General features: G+C 36.1%; 2 protein-coding genes across 3 annotated transcripts in view; one reads left to right on the top strand and one right to left on the bottom strand.

The window, feature by feature from the left end:
- Positions 1-356: 356 nt before the first annotated feature.
- Positions 357-8196, bottom strand: LOC116720170 (uncharacterized). Of its 2 annotated transcripts, none has more exons than XR_004339337.1 (4): positions 6353-8196; positions 5891-6008; positions 4025-4135; positions 357-939 (listed from the first exon to the last, which is right to left on the bottom strand). XR_004339337.1 is itself a non-coding variant. In XM_032563300.1 (4 exons), exons 1-4 carry the CDS (start codon positions 6723-6725, stop codon positions 768-770), a joined length of 774 nt encoding a protein of 257 aa, XP_032419191.1. In that variant the 5' UTR covers positions 6726-8190; the 3' UTR covers positions 357-767. The 2 variants fall into 2 exon arrangements, 1 of the variants encoding a protein (XP_032419191.1); XM_032563300.1 differs by having other exon boundaries at positions 6353-8190.
- ptprdb (protein tyrosine phosphatase receptor type Db) overlaps positions 992-15951 on the top strand; it is a 249115-nt gene continuing 234155 nt past the window's right edge. Inside the window, exon 1 of the mRNA XM_032563278.1 lies at positions 992-1008. The gene's annotated coding sequence lies outside the window, so the exon portion shown is untranslated. The remainder of the gene's footprint in view (positions 1009-15951) is intronic.

Below are 15951 nucleotides of genomic sequence, written 5' to 3'. Positions count from 1 at the left end.
CTTGAGGATATCTAAACAGTAGAGATACTTTTTTTTTTCCCCCAACGTTTATTCGCACGCCTTGTGATCATAGCTCCAAAGATCGCACTTTGTGTGATCACTCGCAGAAAAATGCAGTGAGACAGAATTCCTAGTGAAGCTGTGCACACAACAATCCTTTGTTTTCTTTTTCTATCAGAAAAGCAAAAACAATGACTTCTTATGAGTTGAGTTAGACAGATGATTGGGAGTAAATTCTTGGTAGTACATGTGTACAAAATCCCCTCTAAGGGAAAGCCTGAAGGGCTGGACTCAATAAAATCTATCATCTCAATAATACCGTGTAGAATATGAATTCAACAAAGTATCAAAATATGTGAAGATGTTATTTTTTTTAATCTTAGTGAGATACCATTTATGTTTTGGTAGCATCATTTAACATTACAGTATTAAAAACATTTATTTGTAATTCAAAGCAAAACATTATAGATATCAACCTATTTTCTGGATATTTTGTCAGTCACCGTTCTTTTGCATGTACAAACTTCCATGTACATACTTAGATTGTGGCACATAAAAGCATCGTTTTTCTGTTCACCCAAATTTGTTACAATGTCTTTAGTTTCCATGCACACAGATATATTACAGTTATCAACATCAGGAATCAATATAATGATGGATTATTTGTTGAACCCAAATGATGGATTTACGCTGTTTGGAAAGCAGTTGGGTAGAAAATGGCTCTTTGGTTTTTATTCAGTTAGAGCAAAAGAAAAGAGATGGGTGTCTTATATGGAAGTCCTGATGTCTTGTAAAGAGTCTGATCCTGGTCCTGGATTGGGCAGCATCTCTGTGGAGCTTGGTGAGCGGTTTGACATGGCTACTACATCTTCATCTTTTTGCTTTTCCCTTTCTATGGCCAAGGCTGAAGCCGCATCAGATGGGTCGAGTCTGATTATCCTGGCAAAAAGGAGAGTTGGGAGAGATTGAACATGTGCATGGAAATACTTTTCTTTAAAAAGTAAAAAGGTAAGGAAATTTTCAGGTAAAAACAGCTGAATGTGAGTGCATTATGTGTCTTTTAGAAGACAAAATTGTTTTATAAGATATAGATCAGGATTTTTTTAAAGATAAAAACAAAGACTTTTTTGAACAAATGTTGGGGTGACAGAAACAACTAATGGAGACAAATTAGTATTTTCTCCCCTTTTTTATGAAGGCTTTTGGACTGCTGTTTAATATCCTGCTGAGAGGAAATGCTAATATTGTCATAGGAAGGGCTGTTGATTTAATGGCTTGCACAGCAGATGGAGACACACAGCTCAAATGAGACACACTGGGAGATAATGGTATCCAGATATAAATAAATAACTTGACATTATAATTGCAGGTGAGGCTGTCCTAGGCAAAATAGTTTCAGAATTGGATGAATGTATTTTGAACACGCACCTCTTAACTACTTAACATCATCAGGTCTAGTGCAATTTCAGGAAGGTTCAGCATGTTTGCAGAAATTCTGCACAAGTCGTATGTAAAAGAAAAAAAAAAGAATAATCAAAGTAAAACAGAAATTGACCGAATGTTGCCAGTTAAACCACTTCAACTGGTTTAACAGTAATTACAAAAATTACTGTCTTTTGTAATTTTTCAGTAATAAGCCTGATCTTATGCTTCATTTGTATTAGATGAAGCAATGTTTTGAGGTTTAGATACAATAAGTGAGTTGATATTTTCTTACCACTTGGACAGCTACTTTGCATGTATTTACATGTGCCACGCTTACTGCTACAGCCTGCCTATTCTGGAGCAATGAGATTGTAAATTCAGCTGTGCTGCCTGAGGGATATGCATCAGTCAACGTCGGAGAAGGTTGTTCCAGGTAAACCCACCTTTGACTGCCAAGTCTATGCTAAATACAAAATGCAGAGTAATAGCGGAATACAGGAAGAAGCGACTATGGAAATATTGATACATTTAGCATTCTTTGACAATTAATATTTTACTGGATGGATTGTAATTTATGATGTCTCATAAATAGTTGTCAAAAAGTATAATGTCGAGATTTTCTGTTGCCTTTTTTGCTCTTTTTATAATTCGATCCATACTGACACCTTAAAAGCCACATCAAATACTCCAATAGATCAGCAGCAATGTCAATAATTATCTTAAATCATTTTGGTTTTTAAACATCAACTGAAGACCCATCGGACTCTAATTGTGATCTCTTTGGTTGAGCAGCACTGCTGCCTCTAACATTTAGGTTAAGACGTAAATGTTTACATTATGCAGTGCCCATTATATTAAAATAAATCATTGTGCACAGTGTTAACATTAATACCACAAATTTGTTTTATTGCCTTTTACTGAGTTTCCCTTACTGCAGAGAGAAAGCATTTCTGTGCTTTCACATACATTTTCTACCCTCCACATTGAGCATTTAGAGTAGAAAAATATGAATCTTATTTTTTTTTTCTGGAAAACCTGCTTCTCTTGTCACAGTTCTTACTGTTTCTGTATTACAGCTTAATTTGCATCATACTACCTTGCATCATAGCATGTATAAACAGCATTTTTTTTTCATGCTGAGATCATTCCCTTACCCAAAATAGAACTTGTACGACGCTTTTTAAGGTAACACTTTATTTGACAGGGTGCATAAGACTGACATGACACTGTCATAAAAATGACATAACATCTGTCATGAACATGAAGGAGTCTATGACCATTGTCATGAAGTGTCATTTGGTAAGTAATGGAACTTTTAATGCAAAGTTGCTCTAAAAGTTGAATTGAAAGTCCATTAAAAGAACCAACTTTACATTAAATTGTCATTATTTACAAAATCATGCAAAGTTGGCACTTTTAATGTACTTTTAAAGCAACTTTTAAAGCAAGTTTCCATTAAAAGTTGCATTCCTTACCGAATGACGCTTCATGACAACTGTCATAGACATTCATAAAGACTCCTTCATGTTCTTGACAGACGTGATGTCATTTTTATGACAGTGTCATGTCAGTCTTATGCACACCCCGTCAAATAACGTGTTGCCCTTTTGCAGTTTGTTGACACTAATTATAGTAAAGTAATTTTATAATAACTTTACTGTAAATGTTCAGATTACGTCACTTCACAAGAACCTGTTTTGTGATAGCTGTTGTTCAATATTCATTTAAATTCAAGATTGCCATTTTCTTTTACATGTTGCTAACCAAACATTTCACCTTTTCAACTTTCTTTCTTTCAACATCTTTAGTCTGTTACTGATCCAAAACTGCTTCCTTCATTACGCAGCAAAGCTCTTGTTTCGTCTTTTATGTGATCCTCAGAGCAGAATCCTGAGCATGTCAGCCACAAAATTCCCTAGAGGTAATCAGCTGAGAAGCACACAGCTGGTTGTGTCTTGGAGCCACAGGTTCATAGGTCAAAGCGTGATATTTGGTCAGCTGACGGTTTGAAAAGCTGACATTTGGCTGGTTTAGTTGATAATGAATGAATTTATTTTTTTTATAATGCAATGAATCTTAAAAGAATACAAAGCTAGTGAAAAATACTTCCAAAATCATTTTTTAAACTTCTAAATGACACACGTCCTATAACAATTTGTTTGAGGGACATTTGAAAACAAAAAAAGATGCAATAACCTGATTTCACATACGTGCACAATATTAAAGTAGCACTTGTTTTTATGCACGTTTTGATCCATTTTCCGGGGTATATCACTAACCGTGTTCGAGCAAATCTGATTAATCTCTATATAAACTTGTGGCTATAACGTAAAAATACAGTAACACGTCTCCTGAAAACCTAATAAATTGAATCTATTTTTCATTCATAGCATTCATCTTGATAAGTTTAATAGCAATCCAAGGATCAACTGAGAAAAATTAATTATCTGTTCACATTAATGAATTCAAAACACTCCAGACGTCCTTTTCCAAACATTTTCTGACGAAGGAAAGAAAATCTAAACTGTTCTTTCATTATAAGTATATGCACTTTACGTATCTTTTCCACCAGTCCAAACATCTTCATGAGGAAACATACTCTTGAGAGTTTTCGTTGTCTTCTGTCAGAGTGTCGTCACTGCAGTCGCCTCCCATCTCTGTCTCTGGTTCAACACACGCTTCCTCACAAGCCCGCTGCACGGCTGGTGTGCTGCTCACACAGAAGCACATGAACAATGTCTCTTTATCACTGTCATATTCTCTTCCTGTTGCCCTTTTGCAAATGAACAAGGCATTGCTCTGAAGCATTTGGACAAGTGCTGGAAACCTATAAAACATCCTAATAAAGATAAAAAAGAAATCATTTTGTGAACATAAGAGGAGATACAGAGCCAATACAAAGCACATTCTCCTCATTTCGTCATCCGTCAGTGTTGAAATGTTAACTGCAGCTTGGGCAACATCAGAAGCAATCCTGTACCAGCACTGCTGTGAGTCCCATCTGTGATTGTGGGCCTGTTGGTTCTACAGCTAACTATCAGACTGCTAGTTTCAGTTTTAAGAAAATGAGTGCTTAGATGTATTTAGTAGAAGAGTTAATGTAGAATTATAATTTCCACTTATTTATACAAAAAATAAACATAAGTGCTTTGCAAAAATTAATGTAAAGTTGTCACATGTACATCCTTAAAGTAATCACAATCATAGGGGGATTTGCGCTTTTGTTGTTGTTGTTGTTGTTGGATGTACTATCTGGCTGTTCCAAATTATTATACTAGGCTTCAAGAAATATTTTGGCTAGAGATTGGGGTTATTGTGTCAAAAGTTGTCTTCGTTTCCGGAAATGTCACTTATTCATGCTGATTTCACTTTACCCTGGTCAGACTTTCATGACAACTTGAGTAGATCTCGACAGCAATCAGGCGAGGCCAGCCTTGCATCCTTAAGCTCCTTGCAAAGCTAATTAACAAAGAATGCACCTTGCATCTAATTGTAAATGTTGAATCATGAAGTGCTTATTAAGAAATTTAGTGTAGAATGCCACCTTGACCAAGCATGAAAACCTTGAGACAAAATCAGACCATCTACCACATCATGCTACAAATTACTTTAATTAAATCTTTTTTTTTCACATTTAAGTTATTTTGTCAAGTGCAGCTCTAGTAATCAAGCCACAGAAGATTAAATGAAATTGATTTTGAATAGGAATCATATTAAATGCACTAAAAAGTAACTGATTTTTAAACACTTGCATATTAATGCCCTTCAGATTAATGGTGGCCTTTTGGTTCTAAGACACAATCCAGGTAATTTTTTTTGTTGTTTTGTTTTTGTAAATCATATTATTTAGTAAATTAATTAGATTTTCTTTTGTTTTCAGGTATGGCACGGTTGGGTCAAAATGAGAGTTGTGTTTTTACTGTATTTTCATTTGTATTTCAAAGTTTATATAATGTTTATGTAACCAAAAGCCCAATTAGGGAAAATCACAGCACATTAGTTTGGACTGTAAATTCAGATTTTTTTTTATATGTGTATAGGGACTGAGGACTCGGCAGACACTGAACACTGGTTCTAACAATATTAACTAATAAAATAAAATAGAAAATTGGCACACACAACCCTGCCTTTCATCCTCAGTTCAGTCTATTTATTCCATGACAAGGCACATTTCACATGCATTTTTTACACGATACCTTTACATCACAAAGGATTAGAAGAAGTTATTTTAAAATTTTACATAAGTGTTTCATGAGAAGGTTTAAGACTTCTCATGTCTTAAACATGTTTAAAACTTCTCCTGTGCATTGAACCCAGAAGTCTTTTGGAGTTGTTATCTGAAGTGACAGTCAGAGGTCACTCACTCTGAGGCAATTCTTGTTTCACAATATTGATTTTTTTTTCTTCTTCTGGCTTTTATTAAGCTTTTTTGCAGTCCTTAATGCACAGAAACTACACCACTTACCTTTTCTTATTCCGACATTTGAGGACGTAGATAATGATGACGACAGTCTCCAAAACCAAGAAGACTGCAGTAAAAATAGCCCCAGTCTCCCATGCCTCAAGGCCTTGCTCAATCTTGTCTAAACAAATATATTACCAACAAAAGACAAGGAAAGAGAAACAGAAGGAGGAACCAAATTAAATAAATCAATAAACATACCTCATTAAACAAAAAGATAAACTGGAATTCTGAAATGTTTTTTAAAATATTGATATTTTTTCAAAAAATTACCTTGTTTTATGAAAAAGGTCATTTTTTTCACTATTAGCTTATGTTAAGCTAGTCTACTTGGAGGTGATGAAAAAGTATATGTATTAAATAGATGTTTTTTTTTTATTTTTATGATGGGAGCCATATTGTGAATGGGCCTCAAATTTCTTCTTATTTAGTGTAGTATGCTTGCACTTTTTTTCGCCATATTACCTGTTTTTCCAGGTGTAACTTCCACTGCGTCCCTGATTCCACTTTTTTTCTCTCCTTTTTCCTGATGATATTCAGCAAAAACATTGTTCTCAAACTTATCTAGTGTGGGTTGGATCCCGCCATGGTTGTGTGGCAAAAATCCAGGATTTGAGGTGATTGTCCTGCTCTGATGGTTAGATTTCACTTCAATGAGAGTATTATCTTCAGTTGTACCAGCACCAAATGATGGGTTTGGGGTAGAGGGCTGGTTTTCAGGTCTCTTTTCTGTGAAGTCTTTATTACTCTCTTCAGATTGTGGACCAGGGATCACCAGTGCTGCTAAACGAGAGATGTGTAATATGACACACAAAACATTACGCCAAAAGGCAAACATTTTGCTAATAGGATGGAACTACAGTGTCTTGTAAAAGTGGTCATACCCAAGCTTTTATGTGATGGTGTAAAAAAAGTAGCTCATAATTACAAAGTGGAAGGAAAAATGAAAAATGGCTTTCATGTTTACATTATGAATATACTAGATATCAATGCAAAAATGCAATACAAATTAAAGTAAACACCTTTGGTCAGTTTTAAACATGTCTAAAGATTTTAGATTTCTTGTTGGACTTTGATTCCACTTTTACAAATTTCTTCATGGCAGCTACACATATCTCACCTTGATCCTCTGAATCCTCCAAAGCAATTTGCTCCTCCTCTCCAGCATTGTCACCTCCGTCAACCACCAGTGCCACTGATCCTTCCTTGATTATAACCTCACTATATTTTGCCTCTATTGTTACTGTCCTTACATCTGTAGCTTCTGCTTCTGCCTTTTCTGTCTTCTCTATCTCCACTAAGCCATTGTCATCAGGTTTTTCTAGTCCATCCATGTTCTCCTCTCTCCTGGCCGCTCTCTCCTCTTTTATCGGTTCTCCAAAGACGGGTTTTATTTGTATTACATGATCATTAGGATGAGGTAATGCTTTCTCTCCATCTGTGTGGTCTGTTTGACTTATCACAAGCAGAGCTGCTTCCTTTCTCCTGCTATTCTCTATCTGTTCTTCATCAGCCACTCCAAGGCCAGCTTTAGATTCTTCCTCTTTTTCCTGCTCTGGCTGTACGCCCACTGCCACCTCCACAGTAGCTGGTGTTTCCTCTCCATCCTGTGTTTCTCTTTCAGTGGCATTCTTTAGAACTATCAACACAACCTGCTCCTTGCTGTCCTTCTTCCCTGCCTCTAAATCCCCTTCTGTCTCCTCTCCATCCACATCCTCTTGAGTTAATATAGTTTCCAATAATGACTCACCAGTAACCTCCAAACTCACTGCTGCTCTGTCTGTCGTCTCTTCAACAGATCCAGCTACTTTTTCCCCTTCTTCCTTGACAACTTCTTTACCCCCTCCAGCTACATTTATAAATGTATCCACCCTTGCTTCTACCTCACTCTTCTCAAAACCATTATCTCCTATCTCAAGAGTCATATTTGTCCCCTCTTGGAATGGTTTCAATGTTTCAGATTCTTCCTCAGCTTCACTCTCTCCCTGAGCATCTTCTTCTACCCCTTCCTTTTCCACAGTTATATCTTTTGCTTGAATAGCTGCTTCCACCTGACCCAGAGCTGCCTCTACCACCCTCTCAAGAAGTTCTTTTAACACTTCTTCTGCTCCACGGCCCTCCACTTGTTCTGAGACTTCTTGCATTGTCTGCTGAACGTCCTTCAAGCTGGGAGCGGACACTAAAGGCACAATTTCTGCAATGGGCAGTTCTGGTTCCTGGGGAAAGGTCTGACCATCTTGGTAGGCAGCCTCAGTTCGGAACTGAATGGGGGCAGACATGCCTGAAAATATATAGCCAAGCATTTTATGTATTTTGGATAAGTAAAATCCATAGTTTGTGGTGCTCTGTATTTATGAAGTTATGATAAACAAATTTATGCTTTGGTGGAACTGCAGTTTTACCATTTGCATCTTCTGAGAGATTGTTTCAGATCAAACAAATTTTTATCTTAGACAAATGTAACTTGAGAAAATCTAAAATACGTTTTTAAAATTATTTCAGAAAGCGCTCATTGTTCTGATGCAGCAATGCTGCCTCAGAAAATCACACTACTTTTGCCATGTGTCTCACTGTATGAAGTTCCTTGAAAGTGTTGGTTTTATAGCAGACTTAAAGGAACCAACACCTTCCAAAAGGTGACATTTTGTCTCACAAGTCCACAGAATACTTTCCAATACTGTGAGGTGGAACTTTGTGTTCTTTTTGCACAGCAGTGGTTTTGGCCTTAAGATTTTTCATATTAGCTCAGTCTCTTTCTTATTGTTGAAGCTTAAGCCATAACCTAAACTGAGGCAAGGGAGGCCTGCAGTTCTTTAGGTGTTCTCTTTAATTGAGAAAAAAATTGTATTTCCTCCTTTCAAAAGACATAATCTCACTTATCCTTTCCCTCATTTAGACTACAAATCCCTGTGCAGTCACCACAGATTACAATTACATGGTCATTGTATCAGAGCATGTTTTATATCAGCCTACCTTCAGATGTGCTGTGTTGTGTTAGCAAAACCACCAGGAATCCCTTCAGTATGGAGTACCTCATGTTGTCCAAAAAACATACACTACTAAACATCCAAGTCTTTCCAAAGAAAAGTTAACTTCCTCCTGTTGTTGAAAGGAATAACCAAATGTTAGGTGTTAGCCTGTTCACCAGTAGAAACCACACAAAGTATGGGTGGACTACAACATTCACAGGTTACAAAGATATGAGGGAGGGTGAAAAAACAAACATTTCCATGTTAAATATTGCCACAGTGAGTTCTGTCGTAACACCAAGTGTCTCTACATGAAGTAGCACTGAACTGTCAAATGCCTTTGAGACTCCTACAAGGGCCGCAGCGAAGTATCGGCAACATGTCACACACGCAACACACTTATGAGGAGCAATTATAGTAGAGCTGTGAAATGAAGGGTTAAGCAGCTACTGAGGCCTGAGATAGAAGTAGAGAGTGCAAACGACAAAAAACTGCTATACATCTGGAAACTCAGAAGAAAGGAGGTGACCCACATGTATGGATAGGAGTCACATCTGTTTTTAGGTTAATTTCTTACACTAAAATCACATCTGTGTCCAAAGTATTGTCTCTGAAACAGCAATTAGAACTCCTTAGTGATACTCTATAGACTTGTAAATGGGTCGCATTATCTGCAGTACAAAGAAAACTAACATTAAATGTATACAATGTGTTCCTGTGCGAGCTCCTGTTGCTTGTGATAGGCTGTATCATAATGAGAAGCATGTATTGGATAAATTGTGATCTCTGTGCGAAAAGTATGCACTGTCAGAAATGTTGCATAGTTGGGGGCAATGGAAAATCACTTGGTAACATTTTGTACAGCAGTTACTTTATATTATTTAAAATGAGACCAATCCGAATGCAAGGGCTATGTGTAGATTTGGCCTTATTTCTAACAATATTAACATTTCCCAACAAAGCTGAAGGTTTTTTTTAATTATTTTAAATGATTTGAACTAAAATATTGCATTCTCTTTGAAATAAATCTCTTAAAATTAAACCTCCTTGCTGTTTTGAAATTTTCTTGGGCAAAACCACCATCATATTCTACCTTTAAATGTCTGACTCACTGGATTCTGTTAAAACAGTTATTGTTGCACTAAATCCCAAAAGTCATCAGCAGCGATAAAGTGAATAGAGCGTTTTGTACTGAACACAATTAGATCTGTTCATTCGGGGAAATGATGAAGACTTAATAGCCTTAGAAGGTAGGCTTCTATGAATTGTGTTGTCACAATGGATTAAATGTTGCAGATATGACAGTATAATGAAATTTTTTACTTTTTTACTCCAGGTGCAGACATGAGGTGAAATGGAGATATTTTTTTTCTGTTTGCTTCATCAAATCAGTCTACCCTTGGAGTCAACATGTACTATAGCTGCTTTGTAATCTACTTAATAATTCCACCCTTTGTGAGGGTTATTTATTCTATTGTGTTTCCCCTGAAATCAGCTGATCCTGACCAGAGGCACCATTTATTCTTCTGCCAAAAATGTGCCTTACACAACTATAAACCCAAATCAGATTTATCAACCCACCAGTTTATGATTTTTATTTTTTTTTCCAGGCATCTCTGCACGCACACTCAATGTTTTGAATTTAGAAAAATAATAAAGACCCATCCTCGGTGTTTGTAGAGGAATATGTCAGTATGAGTCTCTCTGGTCTTTGTGTAGGTTTTTAAGTCACATGGGGTGCCGCTCTGTGATCTCTGCTTCAGTGTGAATCACTTGACAGTACACTGCCAAATCCGTACTCCTGCTCATGAAAAGTCTCTGTTCTCTGTGACAAAACAAAATCATACAAGAACTGAAACTTTGGAGTTTCAGAGGGGCAGCAAATTATATGAGAAATGGAGGAATTTCTTTCCTGAGTTTTTATTTTGTCAAAAAGCTTTTGAAGCTGTCTCCAACTTTTGATCTCTAATCTTTTCGTCTTTTTCTCCTCAGTGCCTGCCACAGAGTAGCTCAGAAAGGTTAATACAGTCACATGTGCTTCACATTGGGCTTTGTACTACGAGGCAATGGAACTTGAGACTCCGCATGTGACTGGGCTGGAGAAAGAGATTAACACAGTTGCATACCTTATATTGACTAATTGCAGATGTGTGGGTTCTATAATTAGTAGTAATCATAAAAATGATTACTGAAAAAAGTAAATTAAAACATAATTGAGTAATTATCCTAAGAAAATTACATATTTTCTGAAGAACTGCTGAGACTACGTTGTGCGAAAGGGGAGAGCGGAGCAGGACCTTGTGTTCTGCTGTGAAGCCGTACACAAGGCTTCACAGCAGCCTTGTGTATTTCACACATACATGCTGGAATTCCCGATGCCTCTTTCCATGAGAAGAAGCTGCTGTGAAATAAACATTAACCTCCACCCTGACCCACTGAGTTTAACTATCAACACCATTGCATGCTCAGGCCAACATTTGTAGTGTGGCAGTTCTAGTTTGAGTTGTGCTACTTTTAGGAAGGAGGAACCAGGAGAAGCCTTGCAAAGAGGTGTGATTGCAGACTTGTCTTGTTGATGTGCTCCACCTACAGGCAGGAAGAGTCAGTACTTGTTTGTCAATGTTTTAGATTTAAAAAAAAAAGTAAAAGAATTTTTAAAACCTTTTTTCAGCTGGTATGTAAAATTTATGGAAAGACTCAGTGGTAATCAATTCTGTTTACTCTGACGGTCAGTATTTCAACTTTTGAGATAATAATTGGAGTTTAAAGTTTGCTGTTCAAAAATGTAAATGCACTGATGGTTGTGCAATCTCCTTATCATTCATGCTGGATATATCATCAATAAATTATACCTGAATTGTTAGAATAATTTTTTTAGAGGACATTTGGATTCCAATCCAATTCATGGGAGTGATTAAAGATTGGCTGAACTGGTATTAGGCCCACCGCCTTTGATGAGAATAGACATGGAATATAACAAGTTGTGTGATTGTAGGTACTACAAATTATCCTCCAGATCTGCCCAATAATCAGAACAAGGATTCATCAGAGAAATATTTCATACCACCTGTTATTTTTCATAAGATGTTTTTCTTGGTAAAAAGTGGTTTCTTTTTGTTATTACAAGTTACAAAATTCCACATACCCTCTATGCAGATGCACTCACTCACACTGGTTGTGCTGGTTGTACTGAGCGTTAGTGATATCACAACTGCTTAGTATGGATGGGCAATATGGCACCAAAATTGTCACTTAAACATGATTTCCCTTATAAGAAAGCATAGCTATTAAAATGTTTGGAACACTTAGGCCAAAATGCACTTCTAAACAAATTTTAATCAGAAAAGATTGTATCAAAATTATTGTGAAAATCATCAGCAAACAAGCTGAAACTACTGTTGCTGCTTTGGCTGAGTATATACACACCCCAGGTACAATATTGATCTTTAGCTAAATCAGTCAAGTTGGTAACAAGCTAAGCATACAAACTAGACTATTCTGAAAGAAGTAAACATTCATCAAAGTGTTCACTCATTTTTGCATCAGCAGCTAAGTGTCTTTATTAGCACTTCTGAAAAGATGAGTCCAATGGATAATAAAAATATTAATAAAATACCAAAAGTGCAGTAAGCAGTTACATCTGCTTTAAAACGTATCTGTATTTAGTTTTAGTTGAAGGAAAGGGGAAGAAATAAAAACTTATGAGTCTTATTAAGACCACAGAATCAATCTCACACTCTCTGCTTTGACAGATCATCAACACATTCTAATCCTTTATTATCCAATATTGTGAGATCACCTCTATTCTGTAATTGAGAGGAGAGTGTCACAGGAGAGAGGTGGAACGTTTTAGAAAGCCTGAAGCCTTTTCAAAACAACTCTCACAAATTGGCAGCCTGTTCTTTCTTATGAAATTGCCCTAGCAGCAATTTTCTGAGGTCATTTTGATGTAAAGCAAAGCTAATTGTTTTTGGAGGTAGGTGTTCTAGCTGGATTCTTTGTATAATGTTTTTTCTAATTCTTCCTGAAGTTGTGGTCAAGTCTCATTGAGCTCATTTTCTCAGGATTCATTTAATCAGCGAACAGAAGAAAGAGTTGTGAACAATGATGCTGAGTTTCTGCGCTGTTTTTCAATTGTAGTCTTCCATGGTTGTGGCAGCGGAGGAAGTGAGTGAAGCCATTCTGTCTGTGTTGGTCACATTTCCAAATATTGAGCAATTAAAGTCGGCGCAAGACGAATGTTTGAAGACATTTTATAGCTGAAAAAGATGTCATTCAGCTCAGCACTTATGTTCATTTAAAACTTAAAGAGTACATACCTCTACCAAGCAATTGCTTCTAAGAAATTGTCCAAACCCTCTGTAGAAAGTAAAGTATAGAGATGCTTTTTTCCAGCCTGCCTGCTGTGCAGAGTCTCAGATTGCTAAGAAACTAAAAGACTGCTTAATAAAGATTTGGGGCACAACATTTGGTTCTAAAAATCTAAAATTTCACGGCAGCAGGCACCTAAAATCCTAATTTAAAAAATTTGAAAATCACAAAATACATATTTATTACATATCAAAATTTCAATTAAACTGGAGATGCATGTGACACAAATCTGTCTGTATCTTAAGAACTAATATGAAATCATTATTTTTAATTTAACATTAGTAGTTTTTCTTGATTATTGTAATAGTCATGTGCAGCAGCACATCATGAATTTATTTGATCTCTTAGCGTAACACATGAAAATCTCTCAGAATACTGAGATGTAGAAAAGGTGATTGGGGTGCTGCTGAGTTTCTGCTCAGGTTAAACAATCAGATATTAGGGCTTGATTCACTGAAGCGAAAGCAGTTTGAATTATGTCATGGTGTACAGTTGTAGAAGAAATAAAAAGTAACTGTATAAAACGTTAGTATTTATATAGATTTAATCATATTATTGATTTATATTTCCATTGACTTTCTCAGTTTAAAACCATAATTGAGTGATAAACTGAGACCTTTAAAATATATTGATGCTATTGATTTTTTTACATGATGGATACATTTTTGATTTTTGACTTTTAGCCTTCTAAAGCACCGATATCTAGAATCTGATTAAGGAGGAGAGCAACTCAGGCATCTATAAAGATATTGAGAAGACAGGAGGGAGAAGTAGTAAAGAGGACAAGAGGAAAGGAGAAATGTTTGAAAATGTTCTACTAGTTACAGAGGGCCTTAGGTAGGGGCCCATCTAAGATGATTCTGTCCCAGGTCTGTAAAGTTGTAGAAGACGGTCACCCAGGAATCTGGATTTTATCAAGAGTCAATCTGTATCTTCTAACACATTTTTTGTGCCTCTTTATTTTGAACTTCCCTATATTTTTGTTCAGTAGCATTAGATTTGCCTGAAAGGATTTCAAGTGTATACATTTTATCTGTCTTCTGCATATGTGTCAGATCTTTTGTTGTTTACTTTACTTGGTGCGAGGAGGAAGCCCCCCATCAGCACAAGACTGAGACACGTTGCAGTCACAGAAGAATTTTCCCTCTGAAATTCATTACTTTGAAAGGCATGCTGCGAAAAGAAAACAAATATTTCTGTGCTTCAGAACTAATATGGGGATTTCTGTTTTGTGGCTGCTTGATGTTTTGCTACAAGGGGTTGCTCTACCTTAAACTTGGTAAAAAAAAGTTTAGATCATTGGAGTTTGTAGAAAGGTAAAAGAGCAGAGAACAATATTAGTGCATATAAGTAAATAATGTACAAATTATATGTTTGAAAGTAAAAGTGTTTGATAGAATTGCAAACCAAATATACTATTATACTACTTATTATTATATTTCATATTATTAGGAAATAGGGTTAGGGTTAACTGGCTGCAGTCAGTGCTTAAGGAGATACCAAAATTATTGAAGACTTTGGAAAGACCAAAGCAAGAGGTAACCCTACTCTTACTGTGCTTATCATCCATAGCACATGAGCAAACTTTATACCATGCTAGTATTTCCAATTCCTAAAATTCTTTTTTTTATTCTTATTTAATATTCAAATTTTCTGGAAAAATAAAAATTTGATTTTCTCTATCTGAAAGTCATAATCAAAATTACCCAAAATACATGTTTCAAATGTATGTCACTTTTTGAATTTAATTAACAAAACAAATTACTTTCCGATAACATTTACAATTCAGCACAAAATTACTCACAGTCGTGACAGATTATAATTTATTATCATTCAACAAAAAGTTTGTTTTTGATACGGAATGAAACAGGCGTCTCTCGAAAGATATGAAAATATCTATTTTATTGTCTCTTAGATATTAAATGGAAATTTCTTTATTGGCATTATAACAATCAAAACCTTCTTATAATATAAACCAACTGTTTGTATCTTTCCACTGTTCTTTTATATTTGGTGTTGAGCCCCAAGTCCTTGAGGTTGGAAGGACTCTTTGCCATCACCCTAATCTTTAACTGAATTCCATCAGAAGTCTGGAGCTTTGCTGGGCTCCTCCAAAACATTAGGATTACCTCCAGTCATAACAAATGTGTTGGTAAAATGTAAATAAATAAATACAGAGGTTAGAAAATGTAGAGTAGGTTGTTGTAAACCAACTTTGTGGCACATTCTCAGTATACATTCTCTGATCCCCTCTGTTTTGTTACTATAATTGACCAATTACAGTCCTTACTATAATTGGACTGTACAGCCTACAATAATAAAATAATCAATGTGTCACATCTGTAACAGCAGTGATTAATGGTCTAGTGGTATGGCCAATGTGTTGGGATTGAAACCTCAGCCACCTAAGAGACCAGCTGAGTGTGTAGACAGAAGCACATCAAAAATGGCTTCAGGGATTTCCCTGATGGAAAGTGCCAGTGGGAAGGTAACAGGGAGATGATGAACCATAAAATGGTTTGGGAGCAGGATATATCCTTTAAATAATATTAATAATGAGTTTATTTGCACACTCCTCCATATGATCCACCCCTCACTCTTCAAAGTGCCAAACGTCATGAATGGTGAAACATTTGGGAATAAAGGCAGGTTTTGTTTGGTGAAATGAGAGATATTAGTCATTCATAACACAGAAGTGGTGTTTCATCTAATCATTCCCTCTCC

The sequence above is a fragment of the Xiphophorus hellerii genome, chromosome 5 (genome assembly GCF_003331165.1).
Source record: "Xiphophorus hellerii strain 12219 chromosome 5, Xiphophorus_hellerii-4.1, whole genome shotgun sequence".
NCBI lineage: Eukaryota > Metazoa > Chordata > Actinopteri > Cyprinodontiformes > Poeciliidae > Xiphophorus > Xiphophorus hellerii.
Note: the sequence above shows the minus strand (reverse complement) of the source record. Positions and strands in the feature narration are given on the sequence as shown.

Excerpts from the sequence above, each read along its gene's own strand:
- LOC116720170 (XM_032563300.1), bottom strand. The coding sequence starts at position 6,725 with ATGTTTGCCTTTTGGCGTAATGTTTTGTGTGTCATATTACACATCTCT. Across the intron at positions 6,009-6,352 it reads AGTTACACCTGGAAAAACAG|ACAAGATTGAGCAAGGCCTT; the intron begins GTAATATGGCGA and ends ATATTTGTTTAG. Across the intron at positions 4,136-5,890 it reads AAATGTCGGAATAAGAAAAG|CACACCAGCCGTGCAGCGGG; the intron begins GTAAGTGGTGTA and ends CTGTGTGAGCAG.